We start from the raw sequence: 15104 nt of genomic DNA, 5'->3' as shown, positions 1-15104 counted from the left end.
GTGTCCAATTTTCACTTAAAAAAATACATACATTGGAATTGTACTATAAAATTTAAACTATATTAAGTACTCACTGTACCTTTTTGAGTCGCTCTATGAATTCTGGTATCGAGTCACCCTTGAATTCTTGTTCACCCTTTCTCTCAATTTCTTTCATAATGGACTTTACTTCTGGAAGATCTGGTTTCGTTTGTAACCTGCTTTTAAATTCTGCTAAAAGCTTTTCCATTTTGTCAAAATTAGCATGTTTCGTGAACAACTGAAATAAAAACCATTGAAGACATTTTGTATTATGAGGTATGCACAGACTTATGTCAACTGAGGCAATATATTGTAGCAATACACGAAGTTAACTACTCACTTGACAGAACCTGAGTAAAGTTAAGCCCTTTAACCATGAACAGAGACTACTTTATTGTAACTCAAAATTACTCCACTCATTTTGTGAAAGTCATCTATAAATGCCACATCCCAAATGGTACATTTTTTAATGTGTTTTATAAAAAATTTTTTCAATTTCTACTCAAGGTATTCCAATGTTATTGATACCAAAATTTCCAGAATTAAATTCAGAAAATAGTACACTTTAGGTATACACTTAAGGTGCTCTCTATTTTGATACAATGGTTTATCTAAAACATTTCACCTACACAAAATGGTGGTTATTATATTATATTAAGGTTCAATATTGATCTATTTCAACAGATGCCATTTTGTAATGAATACAGCATTTGGGTGTGGATCCCGGCATTACATTCTAATAGTAAATACTTTTAAAATGATATGCATATTAACCTAGACTTGCACTCAAGGTTCAATATTGATCTATTTCAACAGCTGCAATTTTGTAATGAATACAGCATTTGAGTGTGGATCCACTTTTTTGCAAGCAGATCCTTTCGTTCATTCGGTCATTCCTAGGTCGATCATTTTCCAGTATAACACGCTCTAACGGGAAGGCTCAGTAACTCTGTACTGACCGGGCCGAGCAGTGGTGGGGAGACTGGGAGAGGGCAGTATCACATCGTCAGAGGGGTATTTACCTCACCCTGCGTGAACTCAAATCACCCAGAGTCTTTACCTATAATAGTTAATAATTTTAAAATGATATGCATATTGACCTAGACTTGCACTTAAGATTTGCACAAAACTCCCACGGGCTGCCCTCCCTCCCTGAAAGTAGGTGTGTTTATTGCATCAAAAAGTAGTTAAGATAGCTTTATAACATTGTGCAGTTTATAAATTGTATCTGCTAAGGTATAACAATATTAAGGTGTTTCCGGACAATTTAAACACCCACGAGTAACCCGACAAACTTCTCAAATGGTTTCATAGCGTAAAACAATAATTATTAAGTTTATTTGATTTTATGGAAAATGAACTGGAAAAATTTAATAAAATATGTCCCAGACCTGTAAGACCACCCATTTCTGAGATATCAGACAAAATATGCAAAATTCTGTCTAAAAAACATGATTTGTTTAGATTTGAAGTGCCTTAACTTCATTAAATGGGTAATAAATGAGCAAACCATTTAGGGAAATTAATTCCAAAGAGAATAATGTAAAATAGGCTAGTATTGAACAAACACCAAGTTGAAAAAATTAATGGTTAATAAATCAACAAATACGAAAAATAAGACTGAAAATGCAATATTTGTTTATTAAATGAACGTTATTCGTAAAAACAAAAATTTTAATTGCTGATCGTTGCCAATTTTTTATTACAATTTCCATACATTATAAATTGTGTTCAAAATGATTTCCTTATTAATTTATGCACAATCTAGTGCGTTTAACAAAACAATGTGTAGCTTTTCTGATAGCATCCCGGTCGTTCGTAAATACTTTAAAAGCGTTTAAAATTTGATTCACTAATTCTTCTTTGGAATTAACTGGTTTTGAGTATACTTTACTTTAGATGACTCCAAAGGTAATAATCCAAGGGATTTAAATAAGGAGACAGGAGGCCGATTAAAGGTCGGGACACACATAACCACACCGTGCCCGACACATGAGTCGGCCGAGTGTCGGTGCAGGATCGGCTCGGTTACCGTGAGGCCACACATGTCCGTATGCAGTCCGACCACAACAATCTTACTGTTTAGACAAGAGCATATTTCTTTTGCATTTCTAAGTGACAGATACTTAACAAATATTTAGAAGATTAAGTATTGCTTGATATGAAGAATGTTACTTTTGCATTTCTAAGTGACAGATACTTAACAAATATTTAGAAGATTAAGTATTGCTTGATATGAAGAATGTTACTTTTGCATTTCTAAGTGACAGATACTTAACAAATATTTAGAAGATTAAGTATTGCTTGATATGAAGAATGTTACTTTTGCATTTCTAAGTGACAGATACTTAACAAATATTAAGTATTGAGATATATTGAGAGATTATGTATTGCTTGCTTTTGCTAAGTGACAGATACTTAGAATTAAGTATTGCTTGATATGAAGAATGTTACTTTTGCATTCTAAGTATACTTAACGAGATTAAGTATTATGAATGTAATGTTACTTTTGCATTTCTAAGTGACAGATACTTAACAAATATTTAGAAGATTAAGTATTGCTTGATATGAAGAATGTTACTTTTGCATTTCTAAAGTGACAGATACTTAACAAATATTTTAGAAGATTAAGTATTGCTTGATATGAAGAATGTTAATTTTGCATTTCTAAGTGACAGATACTTAACAAATATTTAGAAGATTAAGTATTGCTTGATATGAAGAATGTTACTTTTTGCATTTCTAAGTGACAGATACTTAACAAATATTTAGAAGATTAAGTATTGCTTGATATGAAGAATGTTACTTTTGCATTTCTAAGTGACAGATACTTAACAAATATTTAGAAGATTAAGTATTGCTTGATATGAAGAATGTTAATTTTGCATTTCTAAGTGACAGATACTTAACAAATATTTAGAAGATTAAGTATTGCTTGATATGAAGAATGTTACTTTTGCATTTCTAAGTGACAGATACTTAACAAATATTTAGAAGATTAAGTATTGCTTGATATGAAGAATGTTAATTTTATTGTTGTAATTTTTATTAATCGCTGTGGTGAATAAAACATTGCAATGCTACAGTTTTTTCATGTACGAAAATCTTATTGCAAATAAAATATTTTTATTTTAACTTTATTGTAGTGAGAAGAATAAAAAATAAAAATGTCATAGAAACATTCTAAATATGATCCATACAAAATGCCGGAATAAATTTATCAAGTAACTTCAATACATCCAAGATAATTAGAATTTTGCGCAAATAAGTATATCCTTGTTATTTCTTAATGGATGAAAACTTGTTATATATTTTACATAATTCGAATTTAGTTGTTTAAAATCACTGTAACAATAGCACTACATAGTTTTTAAATTTGTTGTAATTTTAGTACAATAAGAAAATATAACTAGTTTACTCTAAATGTAAAAAATATTAATACTTTTATCAATAAATACGATTTTGTACGCGAACGCAGGATGTAAAGTTATTTAGTAATTAGTATAGGCTATACTAAATAATTTAATAAAATAGAACATTAAGATTACTTAAATAGTTTTAAAAAGAAGAATGCAAGAGTATTTTTGATGGTTGACTCTTTTATAATTGTAAAATCTCAAAGAACTTAAAAAACAATTGTGATAATTTCCTGTGTTTTGCAACTTTATAGATAAGAAAGGTCTACCTTCTTATCAGAGACAACTGACCCTTGGACTTGATAACACTCAACCCAATATCAACAGTCACAACTTTTTATGATTGATATAAGAATAGCAAGGGCACGCCAAATGAACTAGTGTTTAAGCAAGATTATAGAGAAATGAAAAGAAGGTACAAAAATAAAATTAGCTATTGTAAAAAAGTGGCAAATGAACAATATATAATGAATTCTTCTAATCAATGTAAGGCGGCTTGGAATTTGATCAAAGCTGAGTCAAACTTAAAAACACATAGTCAAGAGGTTTTGATAAACTCCGATACTTTTAATACTTATTATGTTAATGTGGTTAATAACCTAAATATATCTGGGGACAACAATGTGTCTAATAACCAGGCTATAGAATTAGTCAAGGATTTTGTACTACATAAAAACTCGGAGGGTAAAATGTTAACTTGGGAAAAAATCAGTACTACTGACATAATAAATTGTGTAACTAAGTTAAGTACCTCATGCAGTGAAGATTATTATGGGCTGTCTAACAAGGTTTTAAAGTATATTATTGAGGTAATAGTTAACCCATTATTTTTCCTGTTCAATAAAATGTTGGAACAAGGTATATACCCGAGGGCACTCAAGGTAACCAAGGTGATACCAGTTTACAAAAAAGGTGAAAGATTGAGCCCGTCAAGTTATCGACCCATTTCTCTTGTCCCAATTATTAGTAAAATTTTTGAATCATGCATAAAGGGTCAGATTATTTCTTTTTTTATTAGCAATAACTTGTTCTGTAAGGAACAGTTTGGTTTTATGTCAGGTAAAAATACAATCAATGCAGTAGAAAATGTGGTCAGAAAAGTTCTGGCAAATTTTGAAAATAAACTGTTGTCATCTGCGTTACTGATTGATCTGTCAAAAGCTTTTGACTGCATTAATCCTGAGATTCTAAAACAAAAGCTTTTTTGCTATGGTATAAGGGACAAGAAGCTCAGTCTATTGATATCATACCTAAGTGACAGGAAACAAATGGTTGTCCAGGGAGAGGATAAATCTGTTTTTAGAAAAGTAGAGATGGGAGTTCCACAGGGATCAGTCCTTGGGCCTCTACTTTTTATTATCTCTGTAAATGATTTTCCTTTCAATGTTCCTTGCCCTTCAATTCTATATGCGGATGATACAACGCTTGTTAATTGTAATAAAGATTTAGATAAGCTTATTATTCAAGAAAAACATACCTTAGATATAGCAATAGAATGGTTCCACTCTAACTCTTTGATTGTAAATGACCAAAAAACTGAAACTATTGTATTTTCACTGGACCATTCTATTTATAAAGAATACAAGCCTGTTAAGCTGTTAGGTATCCATATAGATAGTAGGTTAAGCTGGGACTGTCATATGGAACAGTTATGTAAAAAACTATCTAGAGTTATCTTTCTTCTTCAAAAACTAAGAACCTGTGTCACTCTTAATACGCTGATAACTGCATATTATGCTTTTTTTCCATTCCCATATGAGGTATGGGATAACTCTATGGGGCAACTCTTGTGGGGCACAAACTGTTTTTAAATGGCAGAAAAAGGCTCTGAGGGTAATTAAAAATGTATCTGCTAGGGAATCCTGTGTGCCATTGTTTAAAGAGTATAAAATAATGACTCTCCCTAATCTTTATATTTACTGTTGCGTGATGGATATCAAGCAATCTTTGAATAATCTTCCTACAAGACGAGAAACACATAATTATCCTACTAGGAAAAACTACCTTCTCGAAACAATACCAGTAAGGTTGGAAAAGACTAAATGTAGTCATGTGTGTATGAAAATAAAATTATTTAATAAATTGCCAAAAGAATTATGGTGTCTGCCCTTGAAGCAGTTTGAAATAAAACTAAAAAAGTTTCTAAAGGAAATTGTTTTTTATTCAATCGACGAATATTTGGCCTATGATATTGACATTAGTGTCTAGAGTAGTTTTTAGAGAATACGTAGGGTGTCTGAATCTTGTTGTTTATTTATTGAGTCCTCGTTGTTAGTAAATAACTGTTGTTGAATAATTTGTTGATTATATTCTTACCATTTTAGCTCTACTGTTGTTAAATTTTCTTTTTAGAGCATTACTCATGTAAGTCGGATTTGTTAATATTATTATTATAAGGCTTGACTTTGTTAATCGCACATTGTGTGTTTAAAAACAATAAATGTTTCTGTTTCTGAAAATGTTTCTGTTTCCGATATTATTCACTTGATTGATCATAACTTTAAATAACAGGATATATAATAGATAATAACAGAAAACTTCCTTACTTCTTCGATAAGTGTTCTATATCCATCACTGATGCTGCTCGTAGACCGCACTGTGCCCGTCAAAATTAAAACTCCACATATCGGTGACGGTGTGGCCATGACGGTCTAGTGCAATTCTTTCACCGTATGACGGCCAACACTCGGTCGACTCACGTGTCGGGTATGTGTGGCCCGGCCTTAATTGGTCTACCTCGACCGATCTATCTGCCTGTAAAACTTATCTGCAAGTGCTCTATTAAAGATTGTAAATAATGTGCCGGTGCATCATCATGTCATTTGATGTCTTCTTTCAAGTGGTACATCTTCAAGTAGAACTGGCAGTTGATTCTCTAAAGTCTTTGTACACAAGAACAGTAAGCGGTTTTCAAAAACAAATGGGCCAATTAAATGGTCTCCAATTATACCACACCGTACATTTATCGAAAATCGAATTTGAAAGTTCGACACCACAACTGCTTTTGGATTTTAAGCTGAACACCAGACTATTTTTCAAATTTAGAATTCCGTATCTTGTAAACATTGATTTGTCCGTGAATAAAATACAACTTACACTATTTCAATTTTTTAACAACCATCGACAAAATTGTAATCTTAATGTACTGCCAACTGGATGAACATTTTGAACTCTTTATGTGTGATATGGACAAAAGTTGTTTACTTCCAATGTTCTCCAGACTGTACTACGAGAAATGTTTACTATATTTGAAAGTCTATTATCTGTTTGAAAGTGCTAAGTTGAGGACTGCAATTGTATCGTGTCAGTGATATTATCTTGTTCGTGTACAGCCTGTGGTACAGAGTAATGTAGCTATGGTAGGAAGGGTTAATTCAATTGGAATGTTGAGTTTAGTTCCAGTTCACCCTCCCTTTTATTGCAGCGTCTGGTACCTGACGGGGATATGGCTCCTGGATTCTGGAGTCATGTTCATCTGAAGAGATCAAAGAAAGTCGGTAACGAAGAAACTCGAAACGAACCTTAACATCATTTCGAAATCAGAGACACCTACTGTATAAATAGGTGGAGGTCTCATTGTCTCTTCATTTCTGTCTGCCTGTCCAAGAGATATCTAAAACATTAACTGACCTGTAATTTTGAAAGTTTAATTTATGTACAAGCAACACCGAGTTAGATGATGGTGCACGTCACTCCATGGGATTTGGATAGAGAATATTTCTACATTGGTCTTATGGGTAACCATGGTGGCTCAAGAAACTAGCAGAATCAGTACACTTGTAAACAATAGAGTAGAATCATATGAGATTTTGACAAAATTGTTATTTTTAAAGTAAAAATAAAAATAGAATGGAAAGTCAATGTTAAAAGTCGGTGATATAACTTGATTTCAGCACACTTTTGTGTTGTGGTACCCTCTCTAGCTCAATGGAACATTTATTATTTAACATAGCAATGAAACTTAACACAATGAAGAACAATGTGAAATTATCATATGGCAAGGTATATCGAGAAATATTTCATCTGTGAACATTATTTTTTTTTTCTAGAAATTTCAAGTTTTTTAGGCAAGAATGAATTCTATGATGGTGCATGAACAACCATGTAATTTGGCTGACTATCATCACAGAAGGCTGTCACGATTTCTTTTTTGTCTGGTGAAGGAATCTCAAAATCATACTTTCTGCATATCACTCCACAGGACACCTTCAGCATGTTAAGCTCCACTTAACATATAATAAATAAACATATTTGAACTGTGAACTTAGTGTGCTTCATTTCTACCTTGTGTATACATGAGGTTTACGAGCCAATTGTCATGTAACTGATTATCTTTGTGGTCCACATCATCAGTGAAGCCTGTTATGAACCACTTGATGTGGCTTACTCCCACCTTGTGTATATATGAGGTTTGCTAGCCAATTGTTATGTAACTGATTATCTTTGTGCTCCACATCATCGGTGAAGCCTGTTATGAACCACTTGATGTGGCTTACTCCTACCTTGTGTATACATGAGGTTTACGAGCCAATTGTCATGTAACTGATTATCTTTGTGCTCCACATCATCGGTGAAGCCTGTTATGAACCACTTGATGTGGCTTACTCCCACCTTGTGTATACATGAGGTTTGCTAGCCAATTGTCATGTAACTGATTATCTTTGTGCTCCACATCATCGGTGAAGCCTGTTATGAACCACTTGATGTGGCTTACTCCCACCTTGTGTATACATGAGGTTTACTGGCCAATTGTCATGTAACTGATTATCTTTGTGCTCCACATCATCGGTGAAGCCTGTTATGAACCACTTGATGTGGCTTACTCCCACCTTGTGTATACATGAGGTTTGCTAGCCAATTGTCATGTAACTGATTATCTTTGTGCTCCACATCATCGGTGAAGCCTGTTATGAACCACTTGATGTGGCTTACTCCTACCTTGTGTATACATGAGGTTTACTAGCCAATTGTCATGTAACTGATTATCTTTGTGCTCCACATCATCGGTGAAGCCTGTTATGAACCACTTGATGTGGCTTACTCCCACCTTGTGTATACATGAGGTTTGCTAGCCAATTGTCATGTAACTGATTATCTTTGTGCTCCACATCATCGGTGAAGCCTGTTATGAACCACTTGATGTGGCTTACTCCCACCTTGTGTATACATGAGGTTTGCTAGCCAATTGTCATGTAACTGATTATCTTTGTGCTCCACATCATCGGTGAAGCCTGTTATGAACCACTTGATGTGGCTTACTCCACCTTGTGTATACATGAGGTTTACGAGCCAATTGTCATGTAACTGATTATCTTTGTGCTCCACATCATCGGTGAAGCCTGTTATGAACCACTTGATGTGGCTTACTCCACCTTGTGTATACATGAGGTTTGCTAGCCAATTGTCATGTAACTGATTATCTTTGTGCTCCACATCATCGGTGAAGCCTGTTATGAACCACTTGATGTGGCTTACTCCCACCTTGTGTATACATGAGGTTTACTAGCCAATTGTCATGTAACTGATTATCTTTGTGGTCCACATCATCGGTGAAGCCTGTTATGAACCACTTGATGTGGCTTACTCCCACCTTGTGTATACATGAGGTTTGCTAGCCAATTGTCATGTAACTGATTATCTTTGTGCTCCACATCATCGGTGAAGCCTGTTATGAACCACTTGATGTGGCTTACTCCCACCTTGTGTATACATGAGGTTTACTAGCCAATTGTCATGTAACTGATTATCTTTGTGCTCCACATCATCGGTGAAGCCTGTTATGAACCACTTGATGTGGCTTACTCCACCTTGTGTATACATGAGGTTTACTAGCCAATTGTCATGTAACTGATTATCTTTGTGCTCCACATCATCGGTGAAGCCTGTTATGAACCACTTGATGTGGCTTACTCCCACCTTGTGTATACATGAGGTTTACTAGCCAATTGTCATGTAACTGATTATCTTTGTGGTCCACATCATCGGTGAAGCCTGTTATGAACCACTTGATGTGGCTTACTCCACCTTGTGTATACATGAGGTTTACTAGCCAATTGTCATGTAACTGATTATCTTTGTGGTCCACATCATCGGTGAAGCCTGTTATGAACCACTTGATGTGGCTTACTCCTACCTTGTGTATACATGAGGTTTACTAGCCAATTGTCATGTAACTGATTATCTTTGTGGTCCACATCATCGGTGAAGCCTGTTATGAACCACTTGATGTGGCTTACTCCTACCTTGTGTATACATGAGGTTTACTAGCCAATTGTCATGTAACTGATTATCTTTGTGGTCCACATCATCGGTGAAGCCTGTTATGAACCACTTGATGTGGCTTACTCCCACCTTGTGTATACATGAGGTTTGCTAGCCAATTGTCATGTAACTGATTATCTTTGTGCTCCACATCATCGGTGAAGCCTGTTATGAACCACTTGATGTGGCTTACTCCCACCTTGTGTATACATGAGGTTTACTAGCCAATTGTCATGTAACTGATTATCTTTGTGCTCCACATCATCGGTGAAGCCTGTTATGAACCACTTGATGTGGCTTACTCCCACCTTGTGTATACATGAGGTTTGCTAGCCAATTGTCATGTAACTGATTATCTTTGTGCTCCACATCATCGGTGAAGCCTGTTATGAACCACTTGATGTGGCTTACTCCCACCTTGTGTATACATGAGGTTTGCTAGCCAATTGTCATGTAACTGATTATCTTTGTGCTCCACATCATCGGTGAAGCCTGTTATGAACCACTTGATGTGGCTTACTCCCACCTTGTGTATACATGAGGTTTACTAGCCAATTGTCATGTAACTGATTATCTTTGTGCTCCACATCATCGGTGAAGCCTGTTATGAACCACTTGATGTGGCTTACTCCCACCTTGTGTATACATGAGGTTTGCTAGCCAATTGTCATGTAACTGATTATCTTTGTGCTCCACATCATCGGTGAAGCCTGTTATGAACCACTTGATGTGGCTTACTCCCACCTTGTGTATACATGAGGTTTGCTAGCCAATTGTCATGTAACTGATTATCTTTGTGCTCCACATCATCGGTGAAGCCTGTTATGAACCACTTGATGTGGCTTACTCCCACCTTGTGTATACATGAGGTTTGCTAGCCAATTGTCATGTAACTGATTATCTTTGTGCTCCACATCATCGGTGAAGCCTGTTATGAACCACTTGATGTGGCTTACTCCCACCTTGTGTATACATGAGGTTTGCTAGCCAATTGTCATGTAACTGATTATCTTTGTGCTCCACATCATCGGTGAAGCCTGTTATGAACCACTTGATGTGGCTTACTCCCACCTTGTGTATACATGAGGTTTGCTAGCCAATTGTCATGTAACTGATTATCTTTGTGCTCCACATCATCGGTGAAGCCTGTTATGAACCACTTGATGTGGCTTACTCCCACCTTGTGTATACATGAGGTTTACTAGCCAATTGTCATGTAACTGATTATCTTTGTGCTCCACATCATCGGTGAAGCCTGTTATGAACCACTTGATGTGGCTTACTCCCACCTTGTGTATACATGAGGTTTACTAGCCAATTGTCATGTAACTGATTATCTTTGTGCTCCACATCATCGGTGAAGCCTGTTATGAACCACTTGATGTGGCTTACTCCCACCTTGTGTATACATGAGGTTTACTAGCCAATTGTCATGTAACTGATTATCTTTGTGCTCCACATCATCGGTGAAGCCTGTTATGAACCACTTGATGTGGCTTACTCCCACCTTGTGTATACATGAGGTTTGCTAGCCAATTGTCATGTAACTGATTATCTTTGTGCTCCACATCATCGGTGAAGCCTGTTATGAACCACTTGATGTGGCTTACTCCCACCTTGTGTATACATGAGGTTTGCTAGCCAATTGTCATGTAACTGATTATCTTTGTGCTCCACATCATCGGTGAAGCCTGTTATGAACCACTTGATGTGGCTTACTCCCACCTTGTGTATACATGAGGTTTACTAGCCAATTGTCATGTAACTGATTATCTTTGTGCTCCACATCATCGGTGAAGCCTGTTATGAACCACTTGATGTGGCTTACTCCACCTTGTGTATACATGAGGTTTACTAGCCAATTGTCATGTAACTGATTATCTTTGTGGTCCACATCATCAGTGAAGCCTGTTATGAACCACTTGATGTGGCTTACTCCACCTTGTGTATACATGAGGTTTACTAGCCAATTGTCATGTAACTGATTATCTTTGTGGTCCACATCATCGGTGAAGCCTGTTATGAAACCACTTGATGTGGCTTACTCCCACCTTGTGTATACATGAGGTTTACTAGCCAATTGTCATGTAACTGATTATCTTTGTGGTCCACATCATCGGTGAAGCCTGTTATGAACCACTTGATGTGGCTTACTCCCACCTTGTGTATACATGAGGTTTACTAGCCAATTGTCATGTAACTGATTATCTTTGTGCTCCACATCATCGGTGAAGCCTGTTATGAACCACTTGATGTGGCTTACTCCCACCTTGTGTATACATGAGGTTTACTAGCCAATTGTCATGTAACTGATTATCTTTGTGCTCCACATCATCGGTGAAGCCTGTTATGAACCACTTGATGTGGCTTACTCCCACCTTGTGTATACATGAGGTTTACTAGCCAATTGTCATGTAACTGATTATCTTTGTGCTCCACATCATCGGTGAAGCCTGTTATGAACCACTTGATGTGGCTTACTCCCACCTTGTGTATACATGAGGTTTACTAGCCAATTGTCATGTAACTGATTATCTTTGTGCTCCACATCATCGGTGAAGCCTGTTATGAACCACTTGATGTGGCTTACTCCCACCTTGTGTATACATGAGGTTTACTAGCCAATTGTCATGTAACTGATTATCTTTGTGCTCCACATCATCGGTGAAGCCTGTTATGAACCACTTGATGTGGCTTACTCCCACCTTGTGTATACATGAGGTTTGCTAGCCAATTGTCATGTAACTGATTATCTTTGTGCTCCACATCATCGGTGAAGCCTGTTATGAACCACTTGATGTGGCTTACTCCCACCTTGTGTATACATGAGGTTTACTAGCCAATTGTCATGTAACTGATTATCTTTGTGCTCCACATCATCGGTGAAGCCTGTTATGAACCACTTGATGTGGCTTACTCCCACCTTGTGTATACATGAGGTTTGCTAGCCAATTGTCATGTAACTGATTATCTTTGTGCTCCACATCATCGGTGAAGCCTGTTATGAACCACTTGATGTGGCTTACTCCCACCTTGTGTATACATGAGGTTTACTAGCCAATTGTCATGTAACTGATTATCTTTGTGCTCCACATCATCGGTGAAGCCTGTTATGAACCACTTGATGTGGCTTACTCCACCTTGTGTATACATGAGGTTTACTAGCCAATTGTCATGTAACTGATTATCTTTGTGCTCCACATCATCGGTGAAGCCTGTTATGAACCACTTGATGTGGCTTACTCCCACCTTGTGTATACATGAGGTTTACTAGCCAATTGTCATGTAACTGATTATCTTTGTGGTCCACATCATCGGTGAAGCCTGTTATGAACCACTTGATGTGGCTTACTCCCACCTTGTGTATACATGAGGTTTGCTAGCCAATTGTCATGTAACTGATTATCTTTGTGCTCCACATCATCGGTGAAGCCTGTTATGAACCACTTGATGTGGCTTACTCCCACCTTGTGTATACATGAGGTTTACTAGCCAATTGTCATGTAACTGATTATCTTTGTGCTCCACATCATCGGTGAAGCCTGTTATGAACCACTTGATGTGGCTTACTCCTACCTTGTGTATACATGAGGTTTACTAGCCAATTGTCATGTAACTGATTATCTTTGTGCTCCACATCATCGGTGAAGCCTGTTATGAACCACTTGATGTGGCTTACTCCCACCTTGTGTATACATGAGGTTTACTAGCCAATTGTCATGTAACTGATTATCTTTGTGCTCCACATCATCGGTGAAGCCTGTTATGAACCACTTGATGTGGCTTACTCCTACCTTGTGTATACATGAGGTTTACTAGCCAATTGTCATGTAACTGATTATCTTTGTGCTCCACATCATCGGTGAAGCCTGTTATGAACCACTTGATGTGGCTTACTCCCACCTTGTGTATACATGAGGTTTACTAGCCAATTGTCATGTAACTGATTATCTTTGTGGTCCACATCATCGGTGAAGCCTGTTATGAACCACTTGATGTGGCTTACTCCCACCTTGTGTATACATGAGGTTTACTAGCCAATTGTCATGTAACTGATTATCTTTGTGGTCCACATCATCAGTGAAGCCTGTTATGAACCACTTGATGTGGCTTACTCCCACCTTGTGTATACATGAGGTTTACTAGCCAATTGTCATGTAACTGATTATCTTTGTGGTCCACATCATCGGTGAAGCCTGTTATGAACCACTTGATGTGGCTTACTCCTACCTTGTGTATACATGAGGTTTACTAGCCAATTGTCATGTAACTGATTATCTTTGTGGTCCACATCATCAGTGAAGCCTGTTATGAACCACTTGATGTGGCTTACTCCCACCTTGTGTATACATGAGGTTTACTAGCCAATTGTCATGTAACTGATTATCTTTGTGGTCCACATCATCAGTGAAGCCTGTTATGAACCACTTGATGTGGCTTACTCCCACCTTGTGTATACATGAGGTTTACTAGCCAATTGTCATGTAACTGATTATCTTTGTGCTCCACATCATCGGTGAAGCCTGTTATGAACCACTTGATGTGGCTTACTCCCACCTTGTGTATACATGAGGTTTACTAGCCAATTGTCATGTAACTGATTATCTTTGTGCTCCACATCATCGGTGAAGCCTGTTATGAACCACTTGATGTGGCTTACTCCCACCTTGTGTATACATGAGGTTTACTAGCCAATTGTCATGTAACTGATTATCTTTGTGCTCCACATCATCGGTGAAGCCTGTTATGAACCACTTGATGTGGCTTACTCCTACCTTGTGTATACATGAGGTTTACTAGCCAACTGTCATGTAACTGATTATCTTTGTGGTCCACATCATCGGTGAAGCCTGTTATGAACCACTTGATGTGGCTTACTCCTACCTTGTGTATACATGAGGTTTACGAGCCAATTGTCATGTAACTGATTATCTTTGTGGTCCACATCATCGGTGAAGCCTGTTATGAACCACTTGATGTGGCTTACTCCCACCGTGTGTATACATGAGGTTTGCTAGCCAATTGTCATGTAACTGATTATCTTTGTGCTCCACATCATCGGTGAAGCCTGTTATGAACCACTTGATGTGGCTTACTCCCACCTTGTGTATACATGAGGTTTGCTAGCCAATTGTCATGTAACTGATTATCTTTGTGCTCCACATCATCGGTGAAGCCTGTTATGAACCACTTGATGTGGCTTACTCCCACCTTGTGTATACATGAGGTTTGCTAGCCAATTGTCATGTAACTGATTATCTTTGTGCTCCACATCATCGGTGAAGCCTGTTATGAACCACTTGATGTGGCTTACTCCCACCTTGTGTATACATGAGGTTTGCTAGCCAATTGTCATGTAACTGATTATCTTTGTGCTCCACATCATCGGTGAAGCCTGTTATGAAC

The 15104-nt window shown here is 37.1% G+C and overlaps 1 protein-coding gene across 3 annotated transcripts in view; it reads right to left on the bottom strand.

Annotated features, from left to right (window-relative positions):
- LOC124360925 (atlastin-2-like) overlaps window positions 1–15104 on the bottom strand; it is a 106788-nt gene that overhangs the window by 27888 nt on the left and 63796 nt on the right. For all 3 annotated transcript variants that reach the window (XM_046814927.1, XM_046814926.1, XM_046814928.1), the window contains one exon: window positions 80–259. In XM_046814927.1, the coding sequence (XP_046670883.1) occupies window positions 80–259 (180 nt within the window). The remainder of the gene's footprint in view (window positions 1–79; window positions 260–15104) is intronic.

The sequence above is a fragment of the Homalodisca vitripennis genome, chromosome 4 (assembly GCF_021130785.1).
Source record: "Homalodisca vitripennis isolate AUS2020 chromosome 4, UT_GWSS_2.1, whole genome shotgun sequence".
NCBI lineage: Eukaryota > Metazoa > Arthropoda > Insecta > Hemiptera > Cicadellidae > Homalodisca > Homalodisca vitripennis.
Note: the sequence above shows the minus strand (reverse complement) of the source record. Positions and strands in the feature narration are given on the sequence as shown.